The 20,249-nt window shown below is 36.7% G+C and overlaps 2 protein-coding genes across 2 annotated transcripts; one reads left to right on the top strand and one right to left on the bottom strand.

Moving 5' to 3' along the window:
• Positions 1 to 1,294: 1,294 nt before the first annotated feature.
• On the top strand, positions 1,295 to 8,095 carry slc5a2 (solute carrier family 5 member 2). The gene is made up of 14 exons (XM_084419454.1): positions 1,295 to 1,366; positions 1,570 to 1,674; positions 1,773 to 1,832; positions 1,940 to 2,044; positions 2,147 to 2,252; positions 2,491 to 2,571; positions 3,332 to 3,561; positions 3,646 to 3,781; positions 3,876 to 3,983; positions 4,113 to 4,263; positions 5,430 to 5,598; positions 5,702 to 5,917; positions 6,396 to 6,531; positions 7,200 to 8,095. The coding sequence occupies exons 1-14, from the start codon at positions 1,352 to 1,354 to the stop codon at positions 7,412 to 7,414; spliced, it is 1,833 nt and encodes a 610-aa protein (XP_084275580.1). The 5' UTR covers positions 1,295 to 1,351; the 3' UTR covers positions 7,415 to 8,095.
• Positions 8,096 to 8,520: 425 nt separating this feature from the next.
• On the bottom strand, positions 8,521 to 19,604 carry fbxo46 (F-box protein 46). The gene is made up of 2 exons (XM_084419933.1): positions 19,196 to 19,604; positions 8,521 to 11,563 (listed from the first exon to the last, which is right to left on the bottom strand). Exon 2 carries the CDS (start codon positions 11,443 to 11,445, stop codon positions 9,442 to 9,444), a length of 2,004 nt encoding a protein of 667 aa, XP_084276059.1. The 5' UTR covers positions 11,446 to 11,563; positions 19,196 to 19,604; the 3' UTR covers positions 8,521 to 9,441.
• Between the last annotated feature and the right edge of the window lie 645 nt (positions 19,605 to 20,249).

Genomic DNA, 20,249 nt, shown 5'->3' with positions numbered 1-20,249 from the left:
AATTTCATCTTACAGTAACATTTTCTCAGAGACAAAAAGGACTCTGTATTTACATCTGATGTCAAACAGGTCTGTTTGTTTTAAAGACCTAGAATTGTCAAATATTGAACGTTGTTTGAATGGAAAGTCTGTGCTCTGGTTTTCATTAAAATAAATTGAACATACGTTTTTTTTGTGGCTTGTCTTGTAAATATAGGTGAATTGTTGTAGCATTTAAAACCAGTAAAGTAGTGATACTGTCACACACACACACACACACTCACACACACACACACACACACACATACACACACACACCAAAGTGCAGGATTATTAACCAGACCATAAAATAGTTATTTTCCCCTCCTATTTTAGTGATTTCCAAATAAGGCGAGAACTGTATTGCTGGGGAACTCACAGACCAGTGACTATTCTAATCAGTGATGTATTTTTAAAACCATTAATACTAAACATTACTTTAGGTTTTAAACATTGGTGTCAAACACAAACATGTGTTTCAAACAAGCTATATAAGGGAAATTAAGACAATTAATGGAAGAAAATGTTTTTCTGCTTATGTAAAAGAAAAATGGTAGCTATTTCATTGTCTTTGTTACATGTATTTACTATAGTAACAACAGTAATTTATGCATAATTTCATGTAACTAACACTAAACCAAATCCTAATCTAACCCTATAGTAAGTACATGTAGTTAATGAACATATACTCTTAAATGTTTTACACTAACAAGGAATTTGTTCTCTTCTAATGTTTTCTCGTAATTTAACAATAATTAAGTTCTGCGCTGTTTTGTTTTCAAGAGAAAGTACCACAGCATATAGTGAGCTAAGATGTAAGTTTGATTAACATTTAATGCTTAAAACTGTTAAAGTCCCTTCTGAGTGGCTAATAAGAAGTTAATTATTGTTGTTAATATTCCTTCATCAGCCCTTTTGCAATGTGGGCAAAGATCATGGATTTTACCCTCAAATCCTGTATGAATAAAATTCTCCTCAAGTGCTTCATCCGTGGTGTTTGTTTCATAACCTGTCATCTCATAAATGAAATTAGCATCGTGTCTGTCTGCCTTCAAAAATGGAAAACACTACAGCGAAATTCGCAACCATCAACAATCCAGCTGACATCAGCGTGATCATTGGCTACTTTTTGGTGGTTATTGCAGTAGGAATCTGGGTAGGTGAAAAGTTTGTTTTTGTGTTTTAAAGTGCCAAAATAGCTACTGATTGATATATCTGTTAAAATTTGTGTAAAATAAAAATAAGTAAATAAAAATCCCTCTTTTTTTCATCGTAGTCTACATTCAGGACTAATCGTGGCACAGTAGGCGGCTACTTTCTTGCAGGTCGGACCATGGTGTGGTGGCCTGTGAGTATACTAACTGTATTCGAATTAAATGTTTAATTAAAAACTTTCATTTGTAGTTTAGATGTTAAGTCACACAGTTTTGTGGCAATATCTCCTTTCCTCGTATGAAAAAAGTTCACTAAATAATATAAAGATTTCAATGCTTATTTTAAAGCTTGTTTACTTTTTCCGTGTATTTATTTCCGCTCACATCACACACAAAGGTGGGAACGTCTCTTTTTGCGAGCAACATTGGCAGTGGTCATTTTGTTGGCCTTGCAGGAACAGCAGCTGCAAGTGGAATAGCTGTTGGGGGTTTTGAATGGAACGTAAGATGGACATTTTAATAAATAAGAATATTATCATTTGGATTAGATTGTAATTCCAATAATTTGTTTTGAATATCAAAAATTCTTCTGTTTCACAGGCATTATTTATTGTTTTGCTGTTGGGCTGGGTGTTCGTCCCTATTTATTTGACCGCAGGGGTATGTTCGTTTTTCATAGCAAGGGCATTTTAGATGACAAATGTTTATTTGAATAATGTAAGTGAAAGAGACTTAATATACTTACTCTTTTTTTTTTTTTTCAAAAGGTGATTACAATGCCACAGTACCTCAAGAAAAGATTTGGAGGGTCTAGAATTAGCTTGTATCTCTCTGTCATTTCACTTTTCCTTTACATCTTCACAAAGATTTCTGTAAGTATATTCAGACAATAGAAAAAACGATGTAGAATCATAATGAGCTGTTTTCCACAAAAGAGCACCAACTCATCGATTTCTCCTCCTCACTGAACGTAGGTTGACATGTTCTCAGGAGCGGTTTTTATACAGCAGGCTCTTGGCTGGAATATCTATGTTGCAGTGATTGCTCTGCTCTGCATAACAGCACTCTATACTATCACAGGTAAAATCGGCTACTGATCCATCTCATTTCATTTACATTTAGCAGACGCTTACATCCAAAGTAATCGAAGACTACATTTTATCAGTTCATGCATTGCCTGGGAATCAAACCCACGACCTTGGTGTTGTTACAGCGACATTATACTAATGTTGATACTGAATAGCATTTTAGGAACAAATTATCTATTGAGCTCCGTCCATTTGTTGAGGCCCGCAAATGACATGCAATGCCTCTGTAGGAGGACTGGCTGCGCTGATGTATACAGATACTGTCCAGACCTTTGTTATCATTGCTGGAGCCTTCGTCCTCATGGGATTCTGTAAGTACCAACTGCATGGAGTTCAAAATCCATTCATCCTTATTACTTGATGACGCTTTACATAAAGTACTAGTCAATGTCATATTCCTGAAGAAAGACAGCACATGCACTTCTTGATGGTTGTTTTTTTCTGAGTTAAACATCAACTAAGTTTAAGCATCATTCCACCCCTAACCAACACAACCAACAAACATCCTTAAGCTGGACTATGACACTATTTTCCTCTAGATCTTCTGTCCAGCCGAAACAAACTTTGTTTCATTATTTTCCTGTTATCACTGTAAAGCTGCTTGGAAATAATCTGTATTGTAAAAAGCACTATATAAATAAAGGTTACTTGACTTGATTTGACTTAAATGTAAAAACAATCCAAGAAAAGTCCATAAAATCACAGCCCAAAGTACAGTGTTAATATGAAGGAATTTTCTGCGTTGATTTTTCTGTGTTTAATCCATATTTTGAATCACCAGTTGTGTTTTAGGATTAAAAGAAATTGTAGTAGCACGGTGTAGTAGACAACTTTTTAAAAGTGAAATATGTTGTTTTCATAAATATTCTTTTCACGCTTAAACACAATTGTTACAACACACCCGGAGATAAAAAAAAATTCAAATAATTGTGGTCAGATTTTGTGTTTCAAAATCATAATGTAGTCCTACCTCAGACATTTGCAAATGTAAAATAGATAAAAATACTTTACTTATATCAGTAAAGCTATGTTATAAATCTGACCTTTGTGTTGTCCCCTACATGTCAACAGCCTTCTATGAAGTTGGAGGTTACAGTGCTTTATTGGAGAAGTATAGTTTATCTTTACCATCTCAGAAGACTTCCCTATACCCTCTGGAATATAATATTTCTGAACATTGTTACACTCCACGAGAGGATGCCTTTCACTTGCTTAGGGATGCCACGACTGGGGACCTGCCATGGCCGGGAGTGTTATTTGGCATCGCAATTATTGGTAGCTGGTACTGGTGTACTGATCAGGTGAGGACAGTGTTAAAATAATTATAAATATATAACTCTGCCGTCTTTGCTCAATTTCTTCACATTACATATTGTATTCTGCAGGTAATTGTGCAGCGCTGTTTAGCTGCCCGCAGTCTGACGCATGTGAAGGCAGGATGTATATTGTGTGGTTACCTGAAACTGCTCCCTATGTTTCTAATGGTGTTTCCAGGCATGGTCAGCAGAGTGCTTTACCCTGGTATGTATTTTAATAGTATGAACATATTTAATACCACATGTCTTTATAATTACAATTTTGCTCAGAGAATATCAATAATAAAATCAATTTTCAGATGAAGTAGGTTGTGTGGAGCCAAGCATCTGTAAGGAAGTGTGTGGCACAGAGGTTGGCTGCTCCAACATTGCCTACCCCAAACTAGTGGTTTCTGTAATGCCAACAGGTGATCAACCAAATGTATTTTTCTGTGGTTTTTAATTATTATCCTTATACCTTTACAAAAATTAAGTTGTCTGGGTTACAATACATTTTTGCTCTCAATCCTATTTCTATGTAATCAATCCCTAAACAGGTCTCAGAGGTTTAATGCTGGCAGTTATGCTAGCAGCTCTCATGAGCTCACTAGCATCCATCTTCAACAGCAGCAGCACCTTGTTCACCATGGACATTTGGACTCGTATCCGGCCTCAAGCTAGAGATAAAGAGCTTATGGTTGTTGGAAGGTTTGGAACCATTCACTTTATGTTAAATCACACTAATTAATGACTTATTCACAGCCAAGATCTGCCTGTGTAAAAATGCTGGGTTGTTTTAACCCAATTTTGGGTCAAATATGGACAAACCCCAAATTTGGGTTAAAAATGTAATGTAAAAATTTAACCCAATGACTGGGTTTGTCCATATTTGACCCAAAGTTGGGTTGAAACAACTCAGCATTTTTTAGAGTGTAGTGTCAAAATTTATACTTATAGAGCGAATTACATCATTACCAATAGTTCCTCAACAGGACTTGTTCCAATTCCTAGTCCTTAACAATACAATTTATAGTCATTTTGAGAAATTGTGAAGAAACAATGTTCAGAAAATAATTGTAATTTTTTACATCAATTGCATCAAGCAGCTTTGCTATATCTTTGTTATCTCCTCAACAGTCTCATTGGCAATTCATAACTTTCGTTTAGGTGAATTTGTGGCAAATTCTGCTTCTGCTTACACCTCATTGACAGGTGGGTTTAAGGGTGGACTTTCATGCTTACTTTTTTCTCCAAATTTCCCAAAGAATTTGCCACCAATTCGCCAAAGCATAAAAAAAGTAACGTTCTCTCGTGAGATTGGGTTAGCTATCTCTTGTTTTTCTTTTTAAATGGAACCTACTAAAATAAGATCAGTTCTTGATCATTTCCAACCCTACTCCTAAATTCCAACAAATGTGGGAACTTCTAAGAAGGACAGGACAAATATTAAATGATTAATTCAAATAATTAATTAACACTTTACAACATGGTCTCATTAACTAACATTAACAATGAGCAAAACATTATGTTACAGTATTTATTCATCTTTGTTAACCTTAGCTAATAAAAATATAACTGTTCATTGTTTGGTCATGTTACTTCACAGTGCATTAGCTTATGTTAACAAATACAACTTTTGATTTGAATAATGTATTAGTTAATGTTGAAATTAGCATTAAGATTAATAAATGCTGTAGAAGTGCAGTTCATTATTAGTTCATATATATTCATATCAATAAATTAAACCTTATTGTTGTGTTACCTTAATTACTATAAATATTATTTGTACTTTCAGTTTAACCATAATGTCCAGCATATAACATTTCTTTCTACGATTTTCATGGACTAAACACATGTATCAATTTCTGTAACAGGGTGTGGGTACTCTGCATTGTCGCCATTAGCATTTGCTGGATCCCAGTTGTCCAGGCAGCCCAGAGTGGTCAGCTATTTGATTATATTCAATCTGTGACTAGTTACTTAGCTCCACCTATTGCAGCGGTCTTCTTCCTTGCCGTTTTTGTGAAGAGAGTCAATGAGTCAGTAAGTGTCTGCTTTGTACATATTTAGTCTTCATTAAATGTAACATCATATGCCTGCAACACAAATTTACCAAAAGCTTGCATCCTCACCTTTTGTTCCTTAGGGGGCTTTCTGGGGCTTGATGGGAGGACTGGTTATCGGTCTGTGTCGCATGGTACCCGAGTTTGCATATGGCTCTGGAAACTGCATCTATCCATCCGACTGCCCAAAACTTATATGTGGAGTTCATTACCTTTACTTTGCAGTGCTGCTCTTCTTCTGCACCACTATTCTAGTGCTGTTTGTAAGCTACAACACCCCACCCATAGAGGACAAACATGTAAGTTAATGAAGCTGTGTAATTATTGAATGGATTGATTGTGCTGTAATGTTTAATTATTTGTGCTGTGTAATGGTGTCAAATGAGTTTCTCCTTAAAGGATTATTTCACTTCAAAATGAAAATTCTGTCATCATTTACTCACCCTCAAGTTGTTTCAAACCTGTATGAATTGATTTCTTCTGCTGAACACAAAAGAAGATATTTTGAAGAATGCTATGGAAGTCAATGGGGCTCATCAACTGTTTGGTTACAGACATTCTTCGAAATATCTTCTTTTGTGTTCAGCAGAAGAAATAAATTCATACAGGTTTGAAACAACTTGAGGGTGAGTAAATGATGACAGAATTTTCATTTTGAAGTGAAATAATCCTTAAAGGGGATTATGAAAGATTTCTAACCCAAGTAGTTTTATCAACTGCTGAAGCTGTTTAAAATGACTTCGTATTCATAACATTTACCTTGCTCTCTTTGCCAAGCTCCATCGCCTTGTCTTTACCTTGCGCTATTCTAAAGAAGAAAGGGTCGATCTGGACTGGGAAGAGGAGGAACGAGGAAGGAAAGCACGAAGAGGGGCAGATGAAAAGGAAAAGGTCGTAACTGATGAGAATCAAAGTAAGATGACATGTTGCATAATTTATTTTAGAGAAATTAACATTTGTAGATAAAATTTATATTTTTAATGTGTGGTCAGGGGTGTCCAATCCTGCTCCTGGAGGGCCATTATCAGGCTTTATCAGAGTTCAGCTTCAATCCTAATTAAACACACCTGAAAAATCTAATCACGGTCTTCGGTTGCATTCAAAATCGCACACATCCCTACTACTGTATAGTATATAGGCGAAAAACAGAATGTGACTGACAAAAGAGGTATGTCCGAATTCACAGTACTCGGATAACCTACTATTTCCGGCGAGATTCTGAAGTGTGCATTCGATGAACACTTTACTATCCCATGAGGCAACTGAAGAGGATTTGTGAATGGCATTGAAGTGACAACTGACTCTGGTAGGTCACATGATAATGACAGCATGGCGAATGTAGTAAAACTAGATTACATACACACAGTCTTACTATATCAAACATACTGTTTTTTAAAAGGTCACAAAGTAATTACTTATTCAAAATAAGTACCTACTAGTATGTGATTTTGGACACAGCCTTCCAGTCCAGTGTTGGGGAAGGTTGGAGCAAAACTTTGGCCAAAAGCAGGATTGGATTCCCCTGGTATGGTGTGTATGTATATATATAAATATATATAATATCTTTACTCTCTGCCATAGTTGAACATGGTGACCGATCCATAATGATGAAGATTATTGGCTGGGTTTGTGGCATAAGTGATGCTCAGGCTCCAGAGCCTACAGAGGAGGAAGTGGCAGAAGCATCAAAACAATTACCTGACATAAGTGAAGACCCACTTTGGAAGAATATAGTCAATGCTAATGCGCTAATAATGATGACTGTGGCTGTTTATTGTTGGGGTTACTATGCATGAGGGGAAAATACTGACCATAAGACAAATCAGTGTTTTCCTACCCTGGTCTTAGAGTCTCCCTAATCAAATACAAATGATTCAACTCATCAGTTTGTTACTAGAGATACCTGAAATAAGTGCCAGATAAGGAAGACATCTAAGTGTGTACTGATAAGTGTACTCCAGGACCAAGGTTGGGAAACACTGATTTAAATCTTTCAATTTTCACATGTCTACAGAATCTGTTAATGACTAACATCTACCTGATACAATGTGTGAAAACAGTACTTTAAATGATCACTGAAAATGCAATAAAATCATTGAATAAATTGTTTAGTTAAAAAAAGAGAACATAATTGGATTGGTATGTTGGATTTCACTTTTGAGATGCTGACACTGTCAGACAAGATACCTCATGTTTAAGTGTTACTGAAATAAATAAAAAGCTTTGATTTTTTTCAAAGTTAATAGAACATTTTTTTTTTTATATATAAATTCCTATATACACAAAAGATGTACTATGGAAGATATTAAGTAAAAATGAGCAATTCCAATAAGTAGTACCAAAGCACAACAAACAGAGCGCCTTCCTAAGTTACTTGCAATTTTATATTTTAACCACAGATGGGAATAGAGAGCCAAAAGTTTCAAAGTGCACCTTTTATTAAAGGGATAGTTCACCCAGAAATGAAAATGGTCATCATTTACTCACCCTCAAGTTGTTCCAAACCTGTATGAGTTTCTTTCTGTTGAACACAAAATATATTTTGAAGAATGTTGGTAACCAGACAGTTGACGGTGGCCATTGACTTCAATAGAAGTAAAAATTTTTTTAAAATACTATGGAAGTCAATGGTTACCGTCAAATGTCTGGTTACCACCATTCTTCAAAATATCTTGTTTTGTGTTTAACAGAAGAAAGAAACTCGTACAGGGTTTGAACAATTTGAGGGTTAATAAATGACAGAATAAAAATGTTTGGGTGAGCGATCCCTTTAAGACCATATCCAAAACAAATAAAAACCATGTACATTGCAGAAAACAAAAAAGTAACAAGATAAATAATTTAAATAAATTGATTATTTACAAACAAAACAAATATTTCACTGTTGAAGTACTAAGAAAACACATGATATCACAGACACCAGTTTTAAATATCTTTTATTCATTTTAGAGGCAAAAATTCCCAATAGCAGATTGACGGCGAAACCTAGAACGGTCTCCCAAACCAGAGGGATCAGCATCAATGTTTCTGTTTGTAAGATTTCACAGACTGGTGGAATGAGCAGAACGAACAGGGTTAAGGCTAGAATCAGGTTTTGAGTTGTCCTGTTCTTTGTTGTTCTTTCAGCCACATGAAGCTAATTACTGCTTTGGCAAAAGCTTCCTTTGCCAACAAGCACAGAGACAGCCTGGCAGGCAAAGAGATAGGTAAGAGGAAAGGTTTGGTCAAGAAATAAAGACTGATTTCATAAATCAATTTGAAGAAGGGGAAAAATGAAGTCCAACAACAACAACAAAAAAAATATTATATTCACTCACATTCACGCAAAACAGAAAAATCTAACAAGCAGTCAAACTGTTGATTACAAAGTGACATCAGGGATTTGGATTTGTAAAGTGACATCATTTTGCACGCTTTTGACCAAAGTGACAGCAAATTAAACTTGACAACAACCTCTGACGTTATACTCGCAGTCCTTTGTCTAGCCTGCAGTTTTTTTATAAGGTTGGGGTCAGAATCAGAGCTCGTCTTGGAAGATTGCCAAGCCGTAAGAATTTCTAACCAATTAAAGTACATGTGAAGACTAGTCCCATGCAGCAGACAACTCATTTAACCAGCATTGGTTTTCAAATTTCAAAACATTGGTCTGCTAATGTAGGGACCGAGAATTAAGTATGGTGCACTGATAAGAACTGATACTGACAATGATAGCAAGGTTAACAAGATAAGATAGGAGAGGCGAGCACAACCATAAATAGTACAGTGGCATGAGGTTTCAGTAGAGCAAAAGCAGGGAGAGAAAGGACAACCCTGACTCAATCCTTTACCTCCCATCGTCTCTTTTGGTGCGGGCCTGAACCAGCTCGCATGGCTGTACCCAGTTGTTATCATGTAGCCCAACTCGACAGCCAGGTGTGTCCTTATCTGTGCGCCGACAACACATCCAGTAGGAACGTCCATAAGGCAAGTCATGGTGGTAAGGTTTAGGGTGCCAGCGGCAGAGCGATACATCTCCCCGCTCATACTGCCGCTTGCACTGCTTGCAAGGGTCATCACGGTACAACGGGTCCTGGTTCCAGCGAGAGTCTGTAGCACGCACGCCGTAGGTCTCGATCAGGGTCTTGAAATCATGGCAGGTGCATTTGAGTGCTGCTAGCGAATGGGTGGGCAGGTAGCTGAAGATATTGACCATAATGTGGTCCGGAAGCAAAAGCATGTATTGCCGTGGTTCCAGAAGCCGCTGGATCTGAAAGCGAATCTCAAGGAAGTCATGGGAGACATGTCGGTAGAGGCGGCACAACGGAGGATCAGAACAATCATCCACAGTTGTCAGTGGGGAGTCTGGCCTCTCGACAGTAGGCCCCACTTGCCCGTTATTGTTTGCACAGTCTAAAGACAGCATCCCACTGTTTACTGTTGAACAACTCTCATCTTCAGTAGATGGTGACTGCAGAAAGAACAGCTGGCCAGGAGGTGGATCCTCTGAGGATTCAGTTGAATTAGCCCCATTAGGCATAGCAAAACATACAGTCTCTTCTTGAACATTCTCTGTGCTGTCCTTCCCATAGAAGACACATTGGTCTACTGCACCCGTGACCACAACCTCAACGTGGAAGCCGGTCACCCGCTCTCGAGTCACCGCTGCCTTCTCTCCTGAGGCAGAGTCTTGGTTAGGATCTGACGTTGTGGAGGGAGGCCTGTCGTTGATACCTTCCCCAAGCGGATCAGCCTTTGGTGAGCCAGCAAGGAGGGCACCTGGATCTCGAGATGAGGGACTAACCAGTTGGTAGAGGTCACAAGTGATCTTTTCTTTGCCTCTAGCTCCTGCTTGCCCCCCTCCGACTCCACAACTCATAAACATGCATTTGGGGCGGCCAACAGGCTCAGACTGGGTGCGAGGGTCCAAACTTGACACTCGAAAAGCAATCCGTACTTCCCCTCGTCCATGGCTTGGAGCACCACCCACAGACTCACCAGTGTGAATGCTGTCTATTCCTGAACCATTAAGTTCAGGCCGCAAAGTTGTACTGTCAAGATTCTGCTGCCGAGATTCAAACTGTGCAACAGCCTGAGCAACCCGTCGGGATTCCTGCTGTTGCTGCAGCAAATCAAAGTCACTTTGAGAAGTTGGTGCAGATGAAGGGGGTTCTGAGAGGATTACAACAGGTTTCTGATGGACTGTATAAGGACTAGTTTGTCCTTGCGCTACCATACCTTGAAGGGCCAAGGCTGTACGCTGTTCTACAAGTGCAACCATTTCGGCCACAGAGAGCAGATCTGTCTCACTAACTCCAACACCATCCTCCCCCAAGTTGGATTCTGTGGGTACATCAACAGTAACATTTTGAGCTCTAGTGGGAGGGTCATAAGAGGAACAGCGACGACGCCGCTTGGCCTTGGTACAATCGGTAGCCCAGTTTCCCTTGACTTTCATGGCACTAGGCCTGGGAATTCCAGCACCATTACACTGGTGAGCTACAAAGAAGGCAATTTTCTCCTTGGTGTTGCCTGGTTTGATGACATACCAGGTATCAAGCAGTACCCTGCCATCCTCCATCTGTGAATTCGGAGAGGGTGGTGCAGGTAGTGGTGGAACCAGAAGGGTAGATGAAGCAGCTGGTGGGGTGTTTTCAGTGCCAACATCCTCATCTTGCTCCTCACCGACTACATGGGTCTCTAATGTTGTAAGCCCCGAATCGTCAGCCTTGCAGTGGGTGGTAGTTGTTCCATTACGAATTGTACCATTGCTGTACGGCTTATTCTGGGAGTAGGTGCCAAATGGGCGTGGGCACCACAGCCGGATGTGGGAAAAGGTGTCACGGTTCATTATGAGCCCATGGGGAGCATACCTGCCTCTATACTGGGCAGCTAACTTTGCATTTCACCACTCATCTTCACTTTTCAGGTCTGCATGTTCCAGCTGGACAGATTACTCCATCTGAGGACTAAGAGAAAAAGAGGCCAGACTTAGTTTCACTGAATTCATGTAAATCTGTTAAAATGTCTTAATCAGAATTACAACAATAAATAGAGTAGTGAATCATCTGAAATGAATGTGAACACCAACTTGCCTCCAAAAAAGGCTACATTATATGATGAATATTGTATTGAGGAGCTAAATCTGATATCAAACATCTTATTTAAGCCACTATGTTGAGAATCGAGGATCCCGTTAAATACATGTTGTCTTTAGTGTGGTTTACTTTATGTAAAGTTTCAGTGTCACAGCTTTTTACAACCAGCCTGTTAATAAGACTGGGCTGACAGACTACAATCAATTCTATTAACTTAATCACTGATACAAATGTCAGTGGATTTTATTAGTCAACTAAATTGATTAATCATTCCAGCTTACAGGAACAGTACTGGTGTTGCTGCTGGTGTATCTAATCTCTACTAGAAGGAAGCTATACTTGGAGAACTGAAAAAATTCCAATCAATAAAGAGTGAAAATTCAGGAATTTTGCTTTCAATATTGAGTTAAGTCTAATTCCTTTTATTAAATGTAGTTGTTTAACACTTAGGCTAAAACCTTTTATTAAACTGGATCTTTCCGATCCCATTGCATTCCAACACGTGGTACACTACACAATTAAACAATCAGTGTAGGTCAGTCTTTTCATTCTGGGTGGCTCCGTACAAAACCCATTATTTTCTGTGGCCATTAATTAGCAGAAGAGCTTATACATTCTGAAGACGACATACAACAAATACCCTTTGGCAAGAGAGAGGATGCTATTGTAGAGAAGGACAATCTTAAGTGTTATAATATAGGTCTATTGCTTTGCTAGTCTCTTTAATAAACTAACATAATATTGTGACACATATAACTGGATATAGAATGAGATGCCTTGTTTCTAACCATACTGTATGCAATGTTTTAAAAGACCTTGAAAAACCTATCACAATGTTAATGGGTATAGCCTTTTGAAAATCTTTCAAGATGCCATTTTTAATCCACAATGTATTTTAAAAGCATTTATATATATTGCATATGAAAGATGACACTACATGCCTGCTATGAATCAATATGGGTCAATGACAAATAAAACTTCAAAACAGTTGTAAAATTGATGTAATGCATTTTTTCCATTCAGGAACAAAACGAGTTTCAATTACATTTTGCAAGTTTCCTAACATTTAAATACATTTTTTGACAACCAAATATATATATATATATATTCCCAATTGTATTGTGAAATCTTAGCAAAGTAGCCTAAACTCGAGTGTCTACAGCGCCTAACATATTATTTTATGTTTGTGTATTTTATATTAATTTATAATTATTGCACTCTAGTGGCCAGGTATTTAGTATCTTTAGCATCTGATTTAAAAGACTGATTGATATCAAAAAGTATACCAGTAAATGCATTCAATACAATAACTATTCACAATCAACCATTTTCAGCCATTCGTTCAATTTGACCAATTATTTGTTGGTTTAAATCAAGAATTTATATGGTTGTACCACCAAATGAGTATCAGTTGTGCCACCTGAACTGACACATTAATAATGACAGGAAAAATGCTGAATACTGGACTTATTTATTTTCATTTCATTTCAAGTACATATAAAAAGTGTGTTTTAGTCAAAAGTCTCAATTGAAGCAAAAGTAGTAAATTGATCAAAAACAGAATAAATCACGACATCGCATTCAGAACGTAGGAACTGGAACAGGCTACACAGTGCAATAGATAAGGTTAGATACACTGTAATAAATTGTGACTGAATAACAACAAAGTATTTTTTTTATATTGATAAAAAAATAATCATCAGCTTGATAATCAAGTCAGCTGATAATTTTTAAATAAAATATCAAAAATGCATTCATCAAAATGTTTAAAACATTAAACGCAAAGCAACTTTAATGGAACACTAGGCTATATAATAATAACAACAACTACTAAAGATTCGTCACCCTTCCTTTTTCTTTTTGCAAGATATGTTTCTCTTTCAGCCGGATCATTTTTTTAATGCGCTCCCTGTGTCATGCAGAGTTCTCAGTCCTATTTTATATACAGTCTTCAACTACAAATACAGTTAACTACCATCATGTATTAACATTTAAATTAATAATTTGTTACAATGAACTTATTGTGTACATGTTTTACATTTTACTTATAAAGAAAAGTCTGCATATTACATCTGTAATTAACATCTAGCCTATAATTACACTGTTGACTCTTCCCTTACCCCTCAACCCTACCCATACCATCAAATGTGTCCTAACTAGGCATTTGACGGCATCAAATTTTCATGTTGTGATAATTGCTGAAGCTTTTCTTACAGTATTATCACGATATTGAAATAAGTTGAAAAAAAAAATTGTCATACTATAACTTTTTTCTTATAACAAAAACAATTGAACATTTAAATACAATAAAACAATACACAAAAATGTATAACAGATTAAAGTGCAAAAGAATGATAGAGAACAATTGGCATCACTTTACAATAAGGTCTCATTAGTTAACATTAGTTAAAGCATTAACTAACATTACAATGAGCAATGGCTAGATTTGTTACTGAAGTTACAGAAGAAAAATACAACTGTTAGTTCATGTTAGTCTGTTAAATAATACAATTACAACTTATGATTTTAATAGTGTTATTAAATGTTGAAATTAAGATTAATAAATGCTTTAGAAGTATATTTCATTGTGTTAAAAAACAAAAAAACAAATTAATTAAATAATGTTAACTACTGGAGCCTTAATGCAAAGTGTGAACGAATAAAGAATCAAAACATTTTCAAACAATATCTCTAGGGCATGTTGTAGTCCAGATTAAAATGTAAAAATGTTTAAGTTTGAAAATAAATAGCCCATTACAAGGCTCGAAGTTCCACCCCTTTTGGTCGCATGAGCTCCCGAAATTTTATCTGTGCGACCTCAAAATATATTTGTGAGCATTTGTGCGAGTGCAAATAAATGTTTCACTACAAAACGTTTGCTAATTACTGCACAGTGTGTGCCTGCTGTGAGCTGATACAGTGACCGGTCCACCGTTCTATCACATAACCAATTAGACTTTATGCTGTTAACTTTAAAGCAGATTAGATTTAGGTTAGTTAAAGGGATGGTTCAGAGTAAAATCAACCTAGGGTCCTTTGCACCATGACCTCGAGCCAAACACCCCCAGAATGGTACCAAACTTCTACAGTAGTACAAATAGGTTCAGTACTCATAAAACGAGGCATTGGAAAGTTTGTACATCAGGAGTTTATTTAAATTACACTTGCCTGATGGCTCATGCTACCGCTAACCCGGACGTCGAGGTCACTTCTGTTATTTGGGAAAAGCATGTAAAAGTCCTGGCAGAAAGCGATCCATAAGGATGTAGTGTAACAACGAATTATTTTTTCCGAAGTGTTGACAACTTAGTGTTAACTAATAATTGTTGCAAACTGGTACTACCAACAAAATATTAGTGCATTCCTGGAAATGGGCGTCGTTACACTACATCCTTATGCATCGCTTTCGGGTTTAGCGGTTAGGCTCGGGGTCATGGTGCAAAGGATCCTAGATTGATTTAACTCCGAACCATCCCTTTAATTAGCCGTCAATCACTCCCTTTCACTGCGCTCCGCTGTCACATGACAGGGAGCTAACTAGCGCACAAAATGTAAAGAGCTGAGGAGAGAAAGATTTTTTGAAGGGGCAAGTGAAAGATAATTTTATTTGCCCTACTGGACAAGCAGCCTGACTAAACCGTCAATAACAAAATAAATTTTAGCATTTTCAGTTGATTCCTATGGAAGCTCAACTTATGAATGTCCATGCAGCTGTGCGAATTTTACGTTCGCTTTCGAATTAGCGATTTCAAAGTGAGGTGCAAAAGAGGGAAAAACTCTAACAGGACTAACTACTGGAGAGTAGCCTATTTGCAGTAGTCGATAATACGTGACAGATTAGATCAGTCCCAAATGCAAGCAGGTCAAATTTTAACTAGCACATTCTCAAAAAATGGTCACAGTCCAGAGCCCTGCAAGATTGTGCTGTTGAGGCTCACGCAGTCTCTCAAGAAGAAATCGAAACAAATGAGCGCAGTACACACAAAGAAACTCAATTCAAAATGTGTTTATATTTATAACATATAATACATTTAAGCAACATCACACAACCAGGAGTGCTGTTTTTCTTAATACCATCACGATTGAAAATGTGACATCGATTTCATATATTACAAGTAAATCGGTCAGTCGCTTGTCCGGAAAAAATAGGATTTGTGTGTCGTTATTATACACTGTTCAGAAACAGAAAGTAGTGCAGATGCTTTGTTTATGGTGTTACCAGGGTAACGGCTGCATGTCTGCCGTTCCATCAGCGCCATCTTCACTTGTTCCGCCATGCGCTGCTCATGCGTGTTGGGCTTGTTTACATCAGTGTGTGCGCATTCCTCTTTGATACAGCGGTGTTGTGCATTTTAAACAATTCATGGGAAAAGTATTCTTAAATTTTATTCTACAAATCTTAATAATTCATAATAATTTACAATATTTTTAAGTCCCCACGATAACAATATTCTGCAAGTTCATTAATGTTAGGCTATATATCGTATTACCTATTTTTCTTTATAGTGCCTTTTAATATGATCATGAAAATAATTGAAAGTGTAAAACATTTTTAACTTGTACATTATTTTGAATTTCTCATAATTAAAACACCAGCTTATATAGTTTTCTTTGTCTGTTTATTTGTGCTGATGGTTGAACCGGCATCTGATATTTTGGGGGGTTAAGATCCCAAAACATAAAATAATATTTATTATTTGAATGTACTTATAATGAATCCAAACTAAATAGGTTTTATAGAATAAAGTGATACATGTCATTCATTTATAAAATTATTTTAAAAGGAAATAATGCAATTGGACAAAAATATGCACGTCATGTCATTGACCCATATGAGAAAAATGGTTTGCTAAACAAGGATAAATATTAGGGGTGTAACGATACACAAAACTGACGGTTCGGTACGTCCCACGGTTTTGACGTCTCGGTTCGGTTCATTTAGGTGGAGTGGGGGGTTTAGAAAGCTAAAATTGCTTGTTTTTTGTTAAACAGTGCTTTAATTAACAAATTGTGTCCTTGTCTTTAAATTAATTCAATTACAAGTAAACGTTTCGCAAGGATAAAAAAAATCATCTGCTAATGCTGTAAACTATATAGGAGCTCTTACTTGCACATTACTATAACATTAAAGCTTAACAACAGAGCCTTTTAGCCTAAATTCAGTTGCTATTTATTTTTAGATATAATAATAGTCAACACTCAAGTAATTGTATGAAAACATGTAAACTGCACATAAGGCAGTTTTTACATTAACATTTTTACTCTAATTTATTATTGAAATAAAATAATTTACACAGTTGCTGTCATTTTCATGACAGATATTTTAAACATACATTAAATAATCAAGATGTCATTAACAGGTTAAGTAAAATATAATATATAGGCTAATATAGTGCATTTATTTAGTGAAAGAGTTCATTTCCTTAGCAAACCAACAAGCTGTGGACACTGAATGACTTGCCTGAGGTAAATAAAGCTATGTGAAAAACTAAGCGTTTTATTGACGTATTTCCGCTGTTGAAACACTGACTGAGCGATTACACGAGTTATGATGCCTTTCAGTAAGTATACTGTATCTTTCAACATACCTTCAGGTGTCCATTCATGTTTATTCTGTAACTGATGAAGAGAATCGCGTTTACTCGCGCTCCGCGCTGCCGCTTTAAATGAGTCACGCCACATCAAAGAGCGCCAAAACGACATTTAATGTTTGAATTTCGTGATCAAATAGACAGAATTTGAAAGATTACACCTGGCTTATTATCGAATGTAACAAAACACTGAGCTTATTGCGATTAAATGTGGTTAATGGTGGTTAGGCAACGCTGTATTCGTTGTGTACACATAAGACATGAGGTGAGGTCCAATGAGCCGGGACAGCAGGGGGCGGGGCGGGCGTGTTCGGTACGCCATGAGAGTATCGCGATTCGTATCGTGGGTGGTGTATGGCGGTTTTTCGGTTCGGTTCGAATATCGTTACACCCCTAATAAATATTGAACAGTATAGTTTTTTTAAGAATGATACAGAATAGTTTAATGTGTACTGTTCAACAAGAGTTTAATTTTTATATCTGGCATGACAATAATAATTAAATATATGTCATTATATTTATGCAAACTCGTTTTGAAATCTAACCAGTACCACCTAGTAGTCTTGGTTGCTATTCATTAGAGACTGAGCAAATGGCGCCAATTAAATAAATAAATAAAGTCATGGTTCAGATCAATACACTATCTCATCTAATCTCCATTGCTCGGACAAACTCTTTATACTTTTTTTTAAACTTCCTGAATAAATAAAATCAAGAAAGTGGGAATTTAGTTAAAGTGGTGAAAATTAAATTAGGTCACTATAATCGGGAAATAATCCATGCTGGATCTCATTATTGTCAGAAAAAAGAAAAGAAAAAAGGGGGACAGAAAGATTTGATGACTCCAGTATCCTTCCAGGTAATCAGGACAAACAAAATGTTAAAAGACTTGTTAAACAAGTCAGTCGACGAGATGATTAACTCAGGAGTGAACAACACAGTACATTCTATTTGTATCTTATTTTCTAAATGCCAATTGTACCCATGAGTGATATCGATCTTTATCCGTTTAATGTTAATATGACCATACATTTTTCGGTCTACTCTTGGAAAATCTTAGAAAACGGTCGGATTAATTTAGACCACAAAAAATTGATTGAACCATATCAACCGTTCACCAAAAGCAGATAACAAAAAAGACAGCAAATATTCGCATTGCTGATGATTAACCTCGCAAAGATCACAGTCCAAACAGGTAGATAATATAAGTGATTTCATATTTAATCCTACGGTATTCATAAATTATTTGTGAATTAAGTGTATTGATGTATTGCATTGCCAGCTCTCCTCCTGTTCACTAGGCCTACTCATCAAGTTAATCCATGGCTTGTCTGAACATAATCGCTTGGCATCTTCAGTGCTTTTAAGTTCAATAAACACTCTGAACTCAAAATAGTAAATAGCCGAAATAAAGACAACGCGTTTGGGATAATTTGACTTGAGGCAGTTAAAGCTAATCGAACTGACTAGCAGCTAACTGGCAATTGCAAACTATTAGCCAGCTTTAAAACATCTGAAAATGACCGAACCTCTCCAATTCAGTTTCAATTAACAATCATGTCAACCGAAATAATTGGTTGCAGTATAACTAACACTAGTATTTTCTCCACTAAAGGGAATGTATATTACTGACGCTGTTATTTATCTGCGCCAGTGTGTAATTAGCATATGTTTAGCTAAGCTGTCTTCATGAAGTGCAAACCTCAGCTTGCTAACTTTTCTATTATACTTTCCTAACTTGGCTTATTTCAGTATTACGTAGTGGTAGTTCAGCGACTCTGTAGAATCAAACGTTTACATTTTTGACAGCCTTGAACGTTTTGAAACATTTCCACTTGATGTCACCATCAACAATAAATAATAAGCCAAGCTAAAACAGTAGCAGCTCTGCTAGAATTATGTCTCTGCTTACCTTCTTCTGAGACCAAATCTCCGCTGATTTCGCTCCGACAGCTTTACTTTTATAACCAAAAATGGCTATATTGTCGATTTAAACCAACAGTCATTCAAATTTTTCTCTGTGCTTTTAAACACAAGCAGAAATGTAAGCTGAGGTCGATGAGGGTTTGCAGGTAGACTGTTAGCATTTGCAAGCTAACTCGAAAATGAAGCAAAAATCCCAATATTCATCTGGCTTTATCAATTGTATATGTCTGTTTTGAACACAGTAATGTTTTGGTAAATACTGTGTCTAAAAAAAATGGTCGTCTCTATTGTTTAACCAGAGTTTCGATACTATTTCACCAAAACAGAAATAGTTAGTAGGTCCTCGAAAAGCAATTGAGGAAGGCCATTTTGTTGACAAGCAGCTGCAAACCGCTTGTAGCCAATGGGGAGAGAAAGTTGATGGCATGCCCATATATGGATGTTCAGACTCCCCCTCTATCACTACACCCACAAAGAGGAAAATTCTTCCAACTCATCTCATCATAACAATCAGCATCTTTCACTTTCACCACATTTCACATAAAAGCCAAGTCTGAGCAGAAACATACCGTAATTGCAGACTCTGTTTGTTTTTGTTCTGTTACTGTACTTTTACAATTGGTCTTTAGCTGCCACTGCCACTGGACAAACATAAATAAGAAAGACAACAATTCTCAAATATTGAAATACCAGTAAATAAAATATCAAATTAACACAGATAGTTAGAGAAGGATCAGAGGCAATGTGCATCAGAGTACGGGCACCACACAGTATGTTCATTGTAGTACATGGGTGAATGATCTGTGTATGGGATTATGTATCTTTATGTACAATATGAGGACTACAGGGATACTGAACAGTGCAAAGGTATTGTGCTTTTATGTTTAGTGGGGCACAGCTGTAGACTATAAGAAACCGCTCCTTATTGTTTCCTAATTGTCTAAATATGCTGCCATATCACAGTCAAAGTAAGCATAACTGGATATGATCAGTATGAGAGCACGGGGTGAACTTGAAGGTGCTTAAAAAACTAAACACAT

This window comes from Rutilus rutilus (genome assembly GCF_951802725.1).
Source record: "Rutilus rutilus genome assembly, chromosome: 9".
Taxonomy (NCBI): domain Eukaryota; kingdom Metazoa; phylum Chordata; class Actinopteri; order Cypriniformes; family Leuciscidae; genus Rutilus; species Rutilus rutilus.
This window is presented reverse-complemented; position numbering and strand designations above follow the sequence as displayed.